Raw genomic sequence first — 19,214 nt, 5'->3', positions numbered from 1 at the left:
ACATCTGTGGTAAGCAAGATACTGGAAAGGATTCTGACAGATGAGATTTATGACTATTTGGAAAACAGTCTAATTAAAATAGTTAACATGGCGTTGTGAGGGGAGGTCACAACTTTCAAGCCTTATTGAGGATGTGACAAGACAATTTGATGAAGATCAAGCAGTGGATATGGTGTATATGGATTTCAGTAAGGCATTTGATAAGGTTCACCATATAGGCTCATTCAGAAAGTTAGGAGATATGGGATACAGGGAAATTTCTCTGTCTGGATACAGAATTGGCTGGCCAAAAGAAGATAACAAGTGGTAGTTGATAGTGGACTGCACTTCTCTATGCAGTGGGTAATGGATGTGTAGAATGCTCTACCAGTGGTGGTAGTAGAGTCAGAGGCATTTTAGGGGCATTTAGGTGACCAGCACATGGACAGCAGTAAATTGAGGAGTGTGTAGGTTAGGTAGATCTTAGATTAAGATAAATCCTAGGCACAACATCATAAGCCGAACGGCTGTACTGTTCTACGTTCTATTAACAATACTTGGATCTCATTGCTTCCCCTTGGCTTATGAAGTTTTGTATTGCTTGGAGACTATCTCAAATGTATGATCCTTAGTTCTCATCTCAGTATGTTTCTATATCAAACCCTAAACCTATTGAATCCTTTAACAATCCCAAAAAAACCTATCAGGTGAACTCCTAGCCTTCCATTTCAAGAGTGTATTCAGTCAATTGTGACAAAATCTGGCTATGTGTGATCTCAGCAAGACTTAGACCTTGTAGATGACTAGAAAGAAGGAATTGAAAGCAATTTCTATTTAGACTTGTTCTAGGGATGTATGCTAGTATTTATTTTCCATATTTAAGGGATTTCAGAGAAGTCGAGTCTTTCTACCCAAGAGTTCTTAATACAATCACACAATGGAGCTGAGAAATATTGAGAACAGGATTGAAGCAAGATTGAGGTACTCATCAACAGTACAATTACAAGAATCATATTTATTTACAAAGATTTAGATTAGAATAAGTAGACAAATTATACACTTTGACCTTAAATTACTGGGACTGATTATGAAGTGACCATAGAAAGATCAACCCAATGCACAGATTCCACAGGAGTGTTCTCTTTGATTCTGACCCTTACCAAAGAAGGTGCCAACTGGGCCAGATTTTTGGCCCAAAATGCATGATGAGCCTGAAATGTCATAATTTGTAGGGCGTTGGTTATTTTGATTGGCTAGTCATCTGATTTACTGTGCAGAGTGACACTAATAGTGTGCATTCAATTCCCACACCAGCTGAGGCTACGGGGAAGTCTCACCTCACCCCTTGCCTGAGGTGTGGTGACTCTCAGGTTTCACAACCACCAGTCATCCCTCTCGAGACAGAGTAGCCCTTTGGCCCTTTGAAATTGTAGCAATCTTACTTACTTACTTAACTTTATTTATTCCTGAAGACATTAGTCTTCCAAATGGAGTGATTAAAGTGGGATAGCAAAACCCAATTTAGTGTAGGGATGGTAACAGCTGCAAAGCTATTGCCAAAAGTCTTAATGCAGGAAATGACAGCTGTTTTCCTCAACTCAATTGTGAGACAGTGAGAGCTAATCGTCTAATTCCACTGCAGGGATTTAGAACTATTCCCCTAAACCTAGTGAAGGAACAATGAGAGCTACTCCCCAAACCCCAGTGCAAGAATCACTGAGAGTTGATTTGCTAATCCAATTTCTGGATTAGTGGTGCTGGAAAAGCACAGCAGTTTTCCTGATGAAGGTCTTTTGCCTGAAACGTTGATTTTACTGCTCCTCAGATGCTGTCTGAACTGCTGTGCTTTTCCAGCACCTCTAATCCAGAATCTGGTTTCCAGCATCTGCAGTCATTGTTTTTACCCTGCTAATCCAACTGGAGGGGACAGTGAAAGCCATTCCCCCTCATTCCATTAGAAAAACCATGTGAGTCACTCCCCACATCCCCATGGAAGGACATTAAGAGTTATTCCCCATCTCCTACTAGAGGAACCAGTGAAAAATAATCCCAGTGTGGGAACAATGTGACATACCCCCCTCATTCTAATGGAGGAACCAGTGAAACCCCTGAGACCAGTGAGTCAAAAGATCAGTGAGAGTTACACACTCCCTGATCCCAGTGCAGAGAGAGAGAGAGAGAGAGAGATCGACTGATCTCATCCCAGGAGAGGCACAGCGAAAGTAACTCCACACATCCCAGTGGAAGAACCAGTAAGACCTTTATCATAATCCCAGCGGAGGGACAGTGAGAGCTACTCCCCTGATCCCAGTTGGAGGACAGTGACAATTAGTTGAAACTTTATTGCTGGAACAGCACAGCAGGTCAGGCAGCATCCAGGGAACAGGAGATTCGACGTTTCGGGCACAGGCCCTTCTTCAGGAAAGTGACAGTGACAATTACATCACTCTTTCAAATTCAGGAACGAGTACCAGCTCATTCCCGAATACCGATGCATGCCCTTTATTCACCTAAAGCCAGTTCAGGGACAGTGAAAAATTGTCAGTGGAGAGACAATGAAAGCTGATACCCTAATCAAAGTTCAAGAACCAGCGAGAGCTAATCCTCTAATCCCAGTGCAGAGACAGTGAGTGTTTCTCCCTGAATTCCAGATCAGGACACAGTGACAGCCACTCCACTCAGTTTGTTGCTGACTACCACCAGATCAAAATCCTGTTCCCACCGGTTTTGAAATGGGCTTGATAGGAGATCAATCTGTGTGTTGTAACTTCAGCGCTGAGCCAGAAATCCTGTCAGAAAGACACTGCCAACTGTACCGAGTATCGATGCTGAATACATACGCATTCCGCTACTGTAGACCTTGAAGGGATAGAAGAAATCGAATGGCAGCTTCTGCTCAATGGTTGGTTGGTCTCTGGGTGCTGGCGGATATCGCGTTGTATCAACAAAGGTCACAAAGGTTTTCAGAGTTACCCTGCTAGATGAACACTTCAGACAAAAGATCAATGATTAGCATCTGAAAGAGTAAACCTTTCATCACACATTCTAAGAAAAGAGTGAAGTTTAGATACAGAGCAAAGCTGCTTCTACACTGATCAATCAAACACTCCCAGAACAGGTAGAGCATGGGGTTAGAATCAGACAAAAACTCCCTCTTAAACAAAGTAAAGTCCCATACCTGTCCTGGGAGTGGGTGATGATGACAATGTGAAGCTCCCTCTCACTGTACTCATCACTATTACCAGGACAGGTCAATACCAGGGTTCGAGTCATACAGACACACAGTCACATAGAAACAGACCCTTTGGTACAAGTTATTCATGCCAACCAAGTTTCCCAAACTAAACTAGTCTCTCTTGCCTGCATTTGGGTGATATCCCTCTAAACCTTTCCTATTCATATAATTATCCAATTATTTTTTTCAATGCATTTACCATTTCCTCTGGCAGTGCATACTACATATAAACCACTGCGTGTGTGAAAACGTAGCCACTCAGGTTCATTTAAATCTTTCTCCTCTCACCTTAAAAATGTGCCTCCTAGTTTAGAACTCAGCCATCCTCAGGGAAAGACCTTTGTTATTCACATTATTATGCCGCTCATGATTTTATAAACCTCTATAAGTTCACCCCTCAACCTCCGACACTCCAGCTTATCCTTATAAGTGAAACCCTTCAGCCATAGTAACACCCTGGTACATCTTTTCTGAACCCTCTCCAATGTAATATCATTCCTGTAGCAGGGCAACTAGAACTGTACACAGTACTCCAAAAGTGGCATCACCAATGTCCTGTACAACCTCAACATGACATCCCAACTAGTAAAGCTACCCAAAGGAACAGTCCCACGATAGATATAGCACAGCGTTAGATACAGAGTAAAGACTCTTCTGCACTTTTGAACTGAAATTAAATCTTATTCTGTTCTTTTAAACTGAAAGCAAACTGAAAGTAAAGCTCCATCTATTGTGTTAAACTGAAAGTGATCTGAAAATAAAGATCCTTCACTATTGTCTCTACCAATCTCTTAATTTTCCAATTTGAACTGGGAATCAATTTCACTTCCAATTTCCACTCTGCTCTCACTTCACCTGGTTCATCTGACTCTGCCCTTCCCTTCCTTGACATGTTGGTTTCCATTGCTGGGGATAGGCTGGCCACAAATATACAATACAAACCACCTGACTCCCACAGTTTCTTTGACTGTACATCCTCACATTTGCTTCCTGTAAAAACTCTTCCATTTTCCCAGTTCCTCTGTCTCATCTGTTCTGATGATGCCAACTTTGACAAAGGAATCTCCAAAATGTCCACTTTCTTTTTCAACCAATGATTCCCCAGCTCAGCAATTGACAACCCCTCAACTGGCTGCCATCTCTTGTATTTCAGCCCTCACCCACTCTCTTCCCGCCTGAAACAGTGATAGACCTTTATCCTTTATCCTCACCTACTATCCCACCAGTATCCACATCCAGAGGATCATTAATCGCCATTTCCATCACCTCCCGAAGGATGCCACCACCAGACACATAGTCACCTCCCTTCTTTTATCAGCCTTCCCCAAAGACTGTTCCCTCTGGGACATACTCATCCACTCGTCCTTCACTTCCAACAACCCCCACGGCTGCATAGCGGCATCCCCTGCAACCGCAGAAGGTCTACCATTTGCCTTTTAATTCCTCTCTCCTTAGTACCCAAGGGTCCAAACACCCCTTCCAAGTGAAGCAGCACTTTACCTGTACTTCACTCAATCTAGTCCGATGCATTCGTTGCTCACAATGTGGTCTCCTCTACACTGAGGACACAAAGCAGAGACTGGGTGACACCTTCACAGAACACCTACATTCTGAGCGCAAGAGAGACCTGGAGCTTCCAGCCACCTGCCACTGCAACACACCGCCTTGTTCCTGGCTAACATCTCTGTCTCATACTTGACACAATGCTTCAGTGAAGCTCAGTGCAGGCTGGAAGAACATTACGTTATTTTTCGCTTGGGAACTCTGCAGCCTTCTGGACTCAATATAGTTTAACAGTTTTAGGGCTTGAGGCACCCTGTCCCATATCCTAACCCAAACCTTCACACTTGTTATCACATGGTCCAATATGACAAACAACCCATTGTTAGTCACTAATAATCCCCATTAGTAGCTATACATTCTCCCAGGCAAATCATTATCCACTCCTTTGTCAATCCACCTATTCTTCTCTCCCTTTGGGCTCTACCCACCCACTGTTTACTCCTTACCCCCTCCCCTCACTCTATCTTCTACATAGAAAACAACTTTCTCCTAGCTACCACCTGTTCTAAGGAAGGTTCACTGGATCCAAAATGTTAACTCCGATTTCTCTCCACAGATGCTGCTAGACGTGCTGATCTTTTCCAGCAATTTTGTCTTTGTTTCTGATTTCCACCTGGACCAGATTGACTACAACCCAGAGTTCTAAGGGAGATAGCTGAAGAGACAATGGAGGCACTCGTTGTGATCTTTCAGGAATCGCTGCAATCAGGAAGGGTCCCAGAGGACTGGAAAAATCGCTACTGTGACATCCCGTTTAAAAAGGGAGTAAGGCAAAAGATGGAAAATTATGACCAATTAGCCTAACTTCGGTCATGGATACTAGAATCCATTTTGAAGGATGATATTTCTGAATACTTGAAAGCGTGTGGTAAAATGGAACAAAGTCAACATAGTTTCATCAAGGATAGGTCTTGCCTGACAAATCTGCTTGAATTCTTTAAGGAAGTAACGAACAGGTTAGACCAAGGAGAGCCAATGGATGTTATCTATCTGGACTTCCAGAGTGCCTTTGCCAAGGTGCTGCACAGGAGGCTGCTGAGTAAAATGAGGAAACGTTGGGGCATTGCTGAATATTTGATTAGGGTGGCATGGTGGCTCAGTGGTTAGCACTGTTGCCTCACAGATATAGGGTTCGATTCCAGCCTTGGGCGACTGTGTGGAGTTTGCACATTCTCCGTGTCTGCATGGGTTTCCACTAGGTGCTCCGGTTTCCTCCCACAGTCCAAAGACGCGCAGGTCAGGTAAATTGGCCATGCTAAATTGCACAGTGTTAGGTACATTAGTCAGAGGGGAAATGGGTCTGGGTGGGTTACTTGTCAGAGAGTTGATGTATACTTATTGGGCCAAAAGGCATGTTTCCATACCTTAGGTATTCTCTGAAGTATGATCTGCTATAATCTATGAAAAGGGTCCTTCTCAGCCAGTGGCAAGTGGTGTTCTGGAAGGCTTAGTGTTGGGACCACAACTTTTCAATTTATACATTAATGATCTAGATGAAGCAACTGAGGGCATTCTGGATAAGTTTGCAGACAATAGGTAAAGAGACAGGGGGAGGCTGCAGAAGGATTTGGACAGGTTAGGAGAGTAAAGAAGTGGCAGATGGAGACAATGTGGCAAAGTGTGAGGAAGAATAGGAAGAATAGAGGCATGGACTATCTTCTAAATCGGGGGAAAATTCAGAAGTCTGAAGTGCAAAGAGACTTGGGAGTTCTAGTACAGGATTCTCTCATGGTAAGCTTGCAGGTTGTGCCAGTAGTTGAAATGGCAAAAGCAATGATGGCATTTATTTTGAGAAGAGGACTTGAATATAAAAGCAGGGATGTACTCTGAGGCTCTATAAGGCTCTGGTCAGATCATATTTGGAGTGTTGTGCGCAGTTTTGGGCCCCATATCTGATGAAGAATGTACTGGTTCTGGAGCGTGTTCAGACGAGGTTCAAGAGAATGGTCCCAGGACTGTTTGAGGACTCTGGGTTTATATTCGAAGGAGTTCAGAAGGATGACAGGACAACTAATTGAAACATGCAGAATACTGAATGGCCTGGACAGAGTAGACGATGGGAAAATGTTTCCATTGGTATAAGATATCAAGACCAGAAGGCATACCCTTAGAGTAAAGGGAAGACCTTTTAGAATGGAAGTAAGGAGAAATTTCTACAGCCAGAGAATGGTGAATCTATGGAATTCATTACCAAAGAAGGCTGTGGAGGTCAGCTCATCGAGTATATTTGAGACTGAGATAGATAGGTTCTTGAGTATCGAGGGAATCAAGGATTATGGGGAGAAAACAGGAGAATGGGGTTCAGAAACTTATCAGCCGTGATTGAATGGCGGAGCAGACTCGATGGGCTGAATGTCTTAATTTCTGCTCTTATGTCTCATTGTCTTACATCCCAGTCCAGGTGGATGCTCTGGCTGGGACAGGAAAGAATCATTCTGGGTGAATCATGTGGTCCAGTACAGTGCAGAGGCAAGATGAAAGCAGTGTGCCAATAGTTTTGTACTCTGTGCTGAGGAGGGTGACCAGATAGCAGTTTTCTTTACAAACGGTGAGCCCCTTTGCTGGTCAGAATGACCACGGCCCTGCAGCAAGAAAGGGCCAACTCTCCGGTTGTGATACATTTCCGAGGACCTGTGCATAGTTGCACACCCCATACATCCCCAGGATGTCCCAGAAATCCCTGAGGAATTCTACAGTCAGTCCTTCTGGCCCCAAAGACTTGCCCCTGGACAGCTGGTTGTAGGTGTCAGTCAGCTACCCTCTGGGCTGACCTGGCTTTTTTCCAGCGAGTAGAAGACAGGGGAGCTGAGGTCTAGGTCATGGAGGAAATGGACCTGCGACTCGTGTATGCGCCAAGGAGCCAACAGTCTTTTCAGGCTATAGCAGATCCAGGCCCCACACGGCTGTAGTGGACCCAGGCCCCAGGCAGCTGTAGCTGATCCAGGCCACAGGCGGCTGTAGCGGATCCAGGCCACAGGCGGCTGTAGCGGATCCAGGCCACAGGCGGCTGTAGCGGATCCAGGCCACAGGCGGCTGGAGCTGATCCAGGCCCCAGGCAGCAGTAATGGATCCGGGGCCAAGTGGCTGCAGCGGCATCAGGCTGCCAGTGGCTGTACAAGGCTCCTGGTGGCTATAGCGGATCTAGGCTCTAGGCGGCTATATGAAGCTCCAGGCTCCCAGTGGCTGTCGAGGCACCAGGCCCCATGCAGCAGTAGCACATCTAGGCCCCAGGCCTCAGGCTGCAGGAGAGGGACTAAGTCCCAGGTAATAGTTGAGGCCCCAGGCCCTCGGTGGCAGTAAAGGCCGCAGGTGGCATTTGAGGCACCAGGCCTCAGGCGGCAGTAGAGATTACAGCCTCCAGACAACAGTAGCACCTGAGGCTCTAAAACCAATCCGTAGCACAGCAATAGCAAATGGTTCTAGACTCTAGCCAGTAACAGGAGAGGCTCCAAATAGTAGTAGAAGCACTAGGCCCCAGGTAACAACAGATTCTCAGTCAAGAACAAAACAGGTTCTCGACCCCAAACATTAGCAACAGGAGAGGTGCCAGTCACCCACTGGAGCGTATCTGGGCTCCAGAGGAGTGGCTCCAGGCTCTAGCAAGAAAGAGACTCCAGCAGGAGTGGCTCCAGACTTGAGCAGGAGAGGGTTCAAGTACTGGGCCCCAATCAATAGCATTAGCAAGAGGTGAGATTCCAAGCTCCAGCTTCCAACAACAGCAGAGTAAAATTGGCTCTACTCTTTAAAAGTATGTTGAAAAGTGAAGTTGAAAAGCGGATTGATGTAGAAGTATATCTGAAAGTAAACCTTCCTCATCATTTTTCCCGTAAACAGTCCATGGGGACACCTCAGAGTTAGATTAGATTTTTAGATTACATTACATTACAGCGTGGAAACAGGGCCTTCGGCCCAACAAGTCCACACCGACCCGCTGAAGCGCAACCCACCCATGCCCCTACATTTACCCCTTACCTAACACTACGGGCAATTTAGCATGGCCAATTCACCTGACCTGCACATCTTTGGACTGTGGGAGGAAACCCACGCAGACACGGGGAGAACGTGCAAACTCCACACAGTCGCCTGAGGCGGGAATTGAACCCGGGTCTCAGGCACTGTGAGGCAGCAGTGCTAACCACTGTGCCACCGTGCCGCCCACCATAGATACAGCATAAAGTTCTCTCGACTCTTTTAAACTGAAACTAAAGCTTCCCCTTCACTGTCCCCATCAAACACTCCCAAGGTAGGTCCAGACCAAGGTTAATACAAAGTTATTCTCTGTCTCCATCAAACTTCTGGGTCAGGTCCAGCACAGGGTTAGATATAGAGTGAAGCTACCTCAACAATAGCCTTATCAAACACTCGCAGGACATCCACAGCATAGTGTTAGATACAGGATAATGCTCCTTCGACACTGTCTCCATTAAACACTCCCAGGGCAGGTGCAGCATGGGGTTAGGCAAAGAAGAAAGCTATGAAGAAGACATTGTACCCATTAGGTAGTCCAAGGAAAGAGACAGCATGAGGTCAGATACAGATGAAAGATTCCTCTGCTCTATTAAACTGAAATTAACCCTTCCTCAACACCGTCCCCATCAAACATTCGCTTTGGAAGGACAGCATGTGGCTACCTCTATTCTTTTAAGATAAAAGTAAATTGAAAATAAAGCTCTCTCTGCACTGTCTCTAGCAAATGCTCCAAGGACAGGGAGCATGGGGTTAGAGAGTAAACCTTCCTCTCTTCTTCTAAACTGAACATAAAACTTTTTTTTAAACTGGAAGTAATGTTCTCTATATACTGTCCCCATCAAACACTCCCAGGATAGGTACAGCACTATATTTAATTAGATATCAAGAAAAGCTCCCTCTACTATTTTAAACTGAAATTAAAGCTTTCTCAACACTGCCCCCATCAAACACTGAAGACAGAGACAGCACGGGTTCACATACAGAGTTCTCTTTGAAAACTGAAAAGAAAGCTCTGTTGACACTGTCCCCATTAAACATTCCCTGAGTATGTCCAGCGTATGATAAAGCTTTTCCTACATTATTCCCATCAAATATTTGCAGGGAAGGTCCAACATGGGGATGGATGGAGCGTAAAGTTCCCTCTGTACTGTACCCAATAAAAGTTCCCTAGGCTGAGTGAAGTTGAAAAGCGGATTGATGTAGAAGTATATCAGCTGTTCGATAATAGCTATAACCATATCAGGATGGCATGGTGGCTCAGTGATTAGCATTGCTGCCTCACTGTGCCAGGGACCCGGGTTCGATTCCAGCCTGTGTGGAGTTTGCATATTCTTCCAGTGTCTGTGTGGGTTTCCTCTGGGTGCACTGGTTTCCTTCCACAGTCTAAAGATGTGCAGGTTAGGTGGATTGGCCGTGGGAAATTGTCCATAGTGTCTGGGGATGCGCAAGCTACACGGGTTAACCATGGTAATTATGGGGATAGGGTGGAGTGGCCTTTGAAGGGATGGTCTGGACTCTACGGGCCAAATGGCCTCTTTCCACACAGTAGGGATAGTATGATTATATGAAAATCTGTGAGATGAAGAGCTAATTAACTTACTTTGGGGCGGCACGGTAGCTCAGTGGTGAGCACTACTGCCTCACAGAATCAGGGACCTGGGTTCAATTCCTGCCTCAAGGAACTGTCTGTGCGGAGTTTGCACGTTCTCCCCATGTCTGCGTGGGATTCCTCCGGGTGCTCCGGTTTCCTCCCACAATCCAAAGATGTGCAGGTCAGATGAATTGGCCTTGATAAATTGCCCATAGTGTTAGGTGCATTAGTCAGAGGTACATATAGAGCGGGGGAATGGGTCTGTGTGGGTTACTCTTCGGAGGGTCAGCGTGGACTTATTGGGCCGAAGTGCCTGTTTCCATACTGTAGGGAATCTAATTTAATCTAATCAGTGCCAAACATGGTGCTTTTATATTTTTCTTATTCATTCGTGGGATGTGGGCATCTGGCTGGACCATCATTTATTGTTGATCCCAAGTTGCCCTTAAGATAGTGGCGGTGTACTGCCTTCCTAAATCACTGCAATCAGTTTGCTGTAGCTAAACCCACATTGATGTTCAGGAGGAGGGCTGGGACTTTGACTCAGTGACATTCAAGGAATGGCGAAACGTTTCCAAGTCAGGCTGGTGTGTGGCTGGGAGCTGAGGTTTCAAACGGGGAACTCCTGATGCTTGGGGAGCCTAGGGTCTCCATGAATTTTGCCCAGTCTTATGCCCGTGTACATCAAGCTCCAGTTTTGCTGGAAGGGAGCTATGATCAACCGACTCCCAGAGAGTGGGTGCTGAATGGGTCTCTGATAGTGACCATTGTGTTCCAGTGATCAAACATTTATCATCATTCCTTCACTGTCACTGGATCAATATCCTGGACAGTGTTATGGGTATCCGAGATGACAAGGGCTGCAGAGATTCAAGACAGCTCATCACCATCTTCACAGAGCAGTAATAAATACTGGCAAAATCAGCATCTCCCAAGTTGTACAGAACAATGTAAAGAAAGTGCTGGTAAATCTTCTCTGTGTCCTCTCCAAGTTGTTGTTACCTTTGTGAGAGTATGATTCCCCCAGATGAGGACGTAATCAAATGATTTCTAAAGATATAACGTCAGTTCCTTGTTTGCTTCTGAACTAACCTGTACATCTTGCTTCTGGTAGTGGAAACGGGCACCTAACACTGCTGCCTGGGGATTGGCGAGAGGGCCCACTTTTGCCCACAGAATCTGAATCTCTAAAGCAGTAGCCAGGGTGCAACTGGACTGACAGTTCACATTCTGCAAAGGAAAAAATGGCGGATTAAGTACTTCAGCAACATTGAACTAAAAACAAGGGGGAGTGGAATGGGGGCTGATTTTCAAGATTAGATCACAAGGCTTGGCGTGAACCTTGTTCTCAGCTGCCCCTTTAAATACAGTAGCTGCAACTAGGCCATTCATTCCTCAGATCCCACCCCACAGAGGGACAGAGAAAATCTCGTTGTCAAGAGCGTCATTACAAGAAAGCTTACACGTTCAAAAATCTCTTTAGAGGGAAAACGATATTGCCAGAGAACTGCTTTAAAGGGAGACATCCCATTATTTAGGATTTCTCTTTCAACCCCATGCTATTTGCTCTTAATTATTTGCATCCTTATTTTTTTCCTTGCTTGACAGGAGAAAACTTCCACTCCCACATCTCTGTAAATCATCTTAATCCTTCTTCCAGTTCCCCAGGAATGGTCCAAGTCATCATCACCACAGTCCAAATGATCCAACCTATTACCCCTCTCTTAATGGCCAATGTATTTTTACCTCTCTCTCCAAGAATGGCCCGACTCATTATCACCCTCCAAGAATGATCCAGACATCATTACCTTTCCCTCTAAGTGGCCTAATCCATCAACACCTCTTTCCCAGGCGTAGTCCAATTCATCATCTCCATTGTCAAACTTACCATTACCCCTCTCTCCAAGAGTGGCCCAATCCAATCCAACATGACCCTCTGGTCAGAAAATAGTCTAATTATTATGCTTCTCTCTGGGAATGGCCCAAGCTATCGCTTTCCATCCAAAGAATGACCCAAACCATCATTATCCCTCTGGGAAATGGTCCAAAACATTACTTCTACACTCACAGGAATGGGTCAATCCACCTTTCCCCCTCTCTCCCTCTGGGAATGGCCCAATCTAAGTTTCTTCCCAGAAATGATCTAATCCATTATCATGCCTCACTCTAGGAACAGACAAACTATGATTCCCCTCTCCAGCCAATAGCCCAATCAATTATTACTCTTCTAAGAATCATGCAATGCCTCATCACTCCTCTGTCCATGAATGTTTCAACGGCAGAAGACTTCTCCACATGAACAAGCTGACATCTCTTCCTTCTCATCGATCCAGAACAATTCCAAATCATTTTCCCCAGGTCATAGGGAGTGATCTCACACATCTTCCTGCCTCCCTGAGATGAGATGACCCTTTCTTCTCCCAGCTTTAGGAATTCAACACTCCAAAACTTTTGCTATCCATTTTAGCTGGGAAAATAAAAGGGCAAATTATTATTCAGGTAGGAAGCAGACTCAAAATGCAGTTCAGAGGGATTTGGGCTTCCTTCTGCCTGAATCACAGAAAGTGGGTATGTGGGTGCAGCATGAGGCGACATGATGGCTCAGTGGTTAGCACTGCTGCCTCACAGCACCAGGCTCCCAGGTTCGATTCCAGCCTTGGGTGACTGTCCTTGTGGAGTTTGCACGTTCTCCCAGTGTCTGCGTTGGTTTCCTCCGGGTACTCCGGTTTCCACCCACAATCCAGGTGAATTGGCCATGCTAAATTGCCCATACTGTTAGGTGCATCATTTGGAGGGAAATGGTTCTGGGTGGGCTGCTCTTCGGAGGGTCGTTGTGGACTGGTTGGGCCGAAGGGCCTGTTTCCACACTGTAGGGAATCTAATCTAATCACATAATAAGAAAGGCAAACAGAATCCTGACATTTATTGCAAAAGGACTGGATTATAAAACTGAAGAAGTGTTGTTACAATTATATCAGGTGTTGGTGAGGCCATATTGGGAGTAGTATGTTCAGTTTTGGTCTCCTTACTTGAGGGAGGATTTGGTAGCCCTGGAAGCAATTCACAGTAGGTTTACCAGATTGATTCCAGGGATGAAAGGGCTGTCGTATGAGGAACGGTTGAATAGCTTAGGCTTGTACTGACTCAGGTTCAAAAGAATGAAGAGGATATCTGATTGAGGAATATAAAATGCTAAAGAGGATTGATAAAGTGGATGTTGAACAGATGATCCCCCTTGTGGGATCGTCTCAGACATGAGGTCACAGTTAAGAGGAGGTAGGTTCAAAACTAAGATGAGGAGAAACTAGTACTGTCAGAGGGTTGGGAATCTGTGGAACTTGCTGATCTAGAGTGCAGTGGAGGTGAAAAAAAAGTTATCTGATGAAAAGGGGTACAAAGGGCTATGGGGCGCAGGCAAGAAAGTGGAGCTGAGACGAGGATAACATCAGCAATGACCATGTTAAATGGCAGAGCGGGCTTGAAGGGATGAATTGCATGATACCGCTCCTAATTCCTATGTTACCTGGACCTTGGTCTTGGAATAGCCTGACCCTTATGTTTTCTTTCCTTCCTCTCCAACAGTGAACCCACCCATACATTTCCACTTTCCTGCCCCTCCAGCAATGAACCCCACCCACCATGCTTGGAGTGGTACGATCCTTGTAACCCCACCTTTCACCACCACTACTACTCAGCCCGCTGCAATCTGACCCAGAAACGATCCAAACCTTCTCCCTCCAAGACCCAGCCTTTGTGACAGTCAGATATCTGGTCAGGGAGGTGAGGGATGTTTGGATTACCAAAGCCTCGGGCACTGGGCTGATGATCTTGGTCAGACTTTCCGGATTTCTACCGCTGGCATTGCCCAGAATGCCGAGCGAGTCGGGCGGATCATTCCCGAGGAGCCGCGAGTTGATGTCCGTCTGGCGATCACTACACGTACTTCCAGACTCAAAACTGAAAATTGAAACCGAGAAAGCTTGTCAATAGTTGTTGCTACTTGTGCCTTCCAAAGACATGGGCTTCATTGGCAAAGGCAAGCAGCTTTTGCCCAGATCCAGTGGCCCCAAAACCCTGATGGCAGGTTGCCTTCTTGAGTTGAAAAACTAAGTGTATCCTTGGGTCACTTCACGGACTGAGTAAAGAGTCAACCACGTTGGTGTGGGACGAGAGTATTTCCTTAAATACAGGACTTCAGAACAAAGGCTTCAATTGCAGTCGGGTTAGGTTAGTCAGGTAACTGGGGTGATATCATCAGAAAAGGGTTGTCAAAAGTATAACCATCCACCTAAAGCAATCTACTGCAGCTGATGTACAGTTAAACATTTCAGATATTGAGACTGATTTTATTGTTGCGTCAGGGCATGTAAAGGGTTAAAGATCCCACGTGGCGAGACGGATTTATGATATGGGTCAGTCATGGTCTAACTGAACAATGAAATAAGTTCAAGAGACAATGTAGCCTCCTTCAGTTTATTTTATTCTTTCAAAAGGATGCAGCCGAGAAGGCCAGCATTTGTCGCACATTCCTAACTGCCCATAAGCTGAATGGATTGCTTGGCCATTTCACAGTCTGGATTACATGTCACCCCAGGCCCTAAGTAAGGACAGCGATTCATTCCCTGAAGGATACGAAATTAAGCAGATTTCCGTTTTTGCCTTAACAGCAGTCAGTGATATTTTATGGCTACTATTAATGACACTAGCTTTTAGATCTAGGTATGAAGAATTTAATTTAAAGGGCAAGCTGTGATGGTGAGGTTTGAAACTCTGCCCCTGTGCATGGCCCTCTCAACTATGAGTCCATAGTCATTATCACTGCTGGGAGCAGGAGCTGGAATGTAACATTGGAGTGGTGATCCCAGTCCAAGCTTCCAACTCGGCACCGCCCTCTTGACCTGAGCATCGTCTTTCCCATCTATCTACTCCACTCTCCTCCCTGACCTATCACCCTCAACTACCTATTGAATTCTCAGCTACCTTCCCCCCCCAGCCCCACCCCCCCTCCCATTTATCTCTCAGCTCCCCCGGCCCACAAGCCTTATTCCTGATGGAGGGTTTCTGCCTGAAATGTCGATTCTCCTGCTCCTCGGATGCTGCCTGATCAACTATGCTTTTCCAGCACCACACTCTCACCTCTGATCTCCTGCATCTGCAGTCCTCACTTTCTACATGGTGATCCAGAACCCAAAGCTTGGCGACATAGTTTCAAATTCTGACATGGCAGGTGGTGAAATCTGAATTCAATATAATCTGGAATTTTAAGATAGCTTCGTGGGAACTGTGTTTTGATTGTTGAAAAAAAGACACAACCTGCCACTCTTGGTGCATGAGAAGATATTGGGTGAGGTGACCAAATGCTTGTTCAAAGTAGTGGCTTTAAACAGCTTGCTGAAAACTGTACAGTAAGAGTAGAGGGAGGCCAGACAGGGAATTCCTTTCTCCAAAGGATGACTAGTGTATCAGTTTGGATTGACACTTTATGGAGGGAACCAATAAGCGCCAAATACGACTTCAACAGAAATCACAGACAGAAAAGCAGAGCTTCTTCAGAGTTAGCATTTCTAGAACAGAAGTCACAGTGTATTAAACGCTAAAATAAAATGCAAGGTATGGCAGAATTAAATCAATAGTAAGAAACGAAGTAGGGTCAGATTGGGTAAAATCTGTGTGGGCAGAATTGAGGAAGTGCATAGGTTAAAAAACCATAGCTGGAGTTATGCACAGGCCTCCAAATGGTAGTCAGGAGCTGGGGCACAAGATACAACAGGAGATAGGAAAGATGTGTAGGCAAGGCAAAGTTACTGTGATCATGGGGGATTTCAATATGCAGGTGGACTGGGAAAACCAAGTTCATAATGGACTGCAAGAAAATAAATTTGTGGGTTGTCTACAAGATGACTTTTTGGAGCGAGCTTGTGGTGGAGCCCACTGGGGAACAGGCAATACTGGACTTAGTGTTATGCAATGAGGCAGACTCGATGAGGGAGCTTAAGGTGAAGGAACCCGGAGGAGGAGTAACCACAATAGGATTCAATTTACATTGCAAATTGACAGGGAGAAGATAGATACACAGGTAAATGGTATTACAGCTGAACAAAGGCAACTACAGAGGTGTGACCAGACGCTTGTTCAAAGTGGTGGCTTTAAATAGCATTCTGAAGACTGTATACTAAGAGTAGAGGGAGGCCAGATAGGGAATTCCTATCTTCAAAGGATGACTAGTGAATCAGTTGGGATTGACACTTTATGGAGAGAACCAGTTAGCACCAAAGGCAAATAAGATGCACAACTTAAACAGAAATCACAGACAGAAAAGCAGAGCTTCTTTCAAGTTCCCAGAAGAGAGGTTGCAGTGAATTCAGGAGCGGAGTAGAATTGACTGGGAGAACAGCCTTGCAGGAAAGACAGTGGCACAGCAATGCAGAAGTTTCTGGGAGTAATTCAGGAGATACGGTAGAGATTCTGTGCCAATCCAAATTTAAAAACAGCATAGATGAAGGCTTCAGTAGATGATAGGGGAAGCCAGTCCATGGACATGTGATTTACAAGTCCAATGATGCTTGTCTCCCTTCCAAGTTTGTGAAAAGGCTGTGTTTGCATTAGACAGTTGACAGGGAAAGGACTGTTTTAATGGCAGTGAAATAGTTTGTGGCAAGAAGGCACACAATGAGTTCAGATTTAGGAACATAACTTCCCAAAGGCCTTCACAATACTACTCTGGAGGATATTCTACTCCTCTAGCATTGCACTTTGGACACACGGTCTGACAATTCAGACATTTGTGGGTCAGAACAAATGGTGGCGGTGGTGGTGATGGTCAGCTGTGTTGACGTCAACATACTTTTGGATGTCGGTTGCAGAAGACAATGCATAGATGAGAAATACAAGGGAGCCAAGGTATATTTGAAGGACACCAGCATTAATGGGGCAGGATAAGGATTGGAAGTCACTGAAGATTTTCTGGTGACAATTAGATAAGTACAGAACCAGACGAGTGCCGTCCGACTCAGACAGACAACAGCTTTGGAGGAGGATGGTGGAGTCAACCATAACAAAGACTCCTGACAAATTGGAAAGGACAAGGATGGATTCTATGGTTTACTTTCTGTCAGATATTTTATAAGGTATGCCTCTTTTCAGAGTTGTTTTGATACTGAGGTAGGTGGGTAACCTAGTTATAGAGTCATAGAGATGTACAGCATGGAAACTGACCCTTCAGTCCAACCTGTCCATGATAACCAGATATCCCAACCCAATCTAGTCCCACCTGCCAGCACCCGGCCCATATCCCTCCAAACCCTTCCTATTCATATCCTCATCCAAATGCCTTTTAAATATTGTAATTGTACCAGCCTCCACCACTTCCTCTGGCAGTTCATTCCATACACGTACCACCCTCTGTGTGAAACACTTGCCCCTTAGATCTCTTTTATATCTTTCCCCTCTCATCCTAAACCTATGCCCTCTAGTTCTGGACTCACCGACCCCAGGGAAAAGACTTTGTCTATTTACCCTATCCATGCCCCTTGTAATTTTGTAAACCTCTATAAGGTCACCCCTCAGCCTCCGACACTCCAGGGAAAACAGCCCCAGCCTGTTCAGCCTCTCCCTGTAGCTCAGATCCTCCAACCCTGGCTACATCCTTGTAAATCTTTTCTGAACCCTTTCAAGTTTCACAACATCTTTCCGATAGGAAGGAGACAAGAATTGCACGTAATATTCCAACAGCGGCCTAACCAATGTCCTGTACAGCCGCAACATGACCTCCCAACCCCTGTACTCAATACTCTGACCAATTAAAGAAAGCATACCAAACACCTTCTTCACTATCCTATCTACCCGTGACTCCACTTTCAAGGAGCTTTGAACCTGCACTCCAAAGTCTCTTTGTTCAGCAACACTCCCTAGTGCCTTACCATTAAATGTACAAGTCCTGCTTAGATTTGCTTTCCCAAAATGCAGCACCTCGCATTTATCTGAATTAAACTCCATCTGCCACTTCTCTGCCCATTGGCCCATCTGGTCAAGATCCTGTTGTAATCCGTGGTAACCCTCTGCGCTGTCCACTACATCTCCAATTGTGGTGTCATCTGCAAACTTACTAACTGTATCTCTTATGCTCGGATCCAAATCATTTATGTCAATGACAAAAAGTAGAGGACCCAGCACCGATCCTTGTGGCACTCCACTGGTCACAGGCCTCCAGTCTGAGAAGACCAGACAAAGGAAGCACATGGTGAGGTCAGTACAGGAGAGAGAGAGAGAAAGAAAATGACACTGCCTTTGCTGTTTGAATTCATGAATCGCTGGACATCGGAGTGCGTCTGTGAAAATTAACAAACAATGTAATTCACAACTGATCTTGGAGGAACTGTTGGGCGAAGTTCACAGCACAGAATCAGATAAGTGTAATTTGTTTTAGGTGTGGCCAATGTTTTTGGAGATATATCTCTTGATTAAACTTAAAATATAAGCCATAACTATTAATTTAACCTGGGGCAGTGTAGCGAATAAGAATTTTCTGGGTCTGTAGATTGTGAAGGAGTAAAAAGGGCCTTTAGTAGAGTGATATGTGCTTCTTTTCAGATGTGGGAGTTTAAAGAGAGTTCAAGGGTTACTGCGGAGTATATCTGCCATAAATGCTGTTGGTTACGAATCTTATCAAAAAAATAGTTGGATGAATTTAAGTATGGATTTAACTACACCATAGTTAAAGAGCCATGATTTGGAGATGCTGCTGTTGGACTGGAGTGTACAAAGTTACAAATCACACAACACAGGTTATAGTCCAACAGGTTTAATTGGAAGCACTAGCTTTCGGAGCCTCGCTCCTTCAACCACCTGATGAAGGAGCAGCGCTCCAAAGGCTAGTGC

The 19,214-nt window shown here is 45.2% G+C and overlaps 1 protein-coding gene across 1 annotated transcript in view; it reads right to left on the bottom strand.

The window, feature by feature from the left end:
- Positions 1-825: 825 nt before the first annotated feature.
- The window catches only part of LOC122544157 (tectonic-3-like), an 85,499-nt gene continuing 67,110 nt past the window's right edge, over positions 826-19,214 (bottom strand). Inside the window, exons 14-16 of the mRNA XM_087980992.1 lie at positions 14,138-14,294; positions 11,430-11,567; positions 826-2,967 (exon numbers count right to left, since the gene is read on the bottom strand). Coding sequence (XP_087837118.1) covers positions 2,749-2,967; positions 11,430-11,567; positions 14,138-14,294 — 514 coding nt within the window. The 3' untranslated portion in view covers positions 826-2,748. The remainder of the gene's footprint in view (positions 2,968-11,429; positions 11,568-14,137; positions 14,295-19,214) is intronic.

Source organism: Chiloscyllium plagiosum, unplaced genomic scaffold (genome assembly GCF_037043375.1).
Source record: "Chiloscyllium plagiosum isolate Xiang-an unplaced genomic scaffold, Cpla_swu_hap1 HiC_scaffold_38, whole genome shotgun sequence".
Lineage (NCBI taxonomy): Eukaryota > Metazoa > Chordata > Chondrichthyes > Orectolobiformes > Hemiscylliidae > Chiloscyllium > Chiloscyllium plagiosum.
The sequence above is the reverse complement of the archived record's forward strand: the minus strand, read 5'-3'. Positions and strand labels throughout refer to the sequence as shown.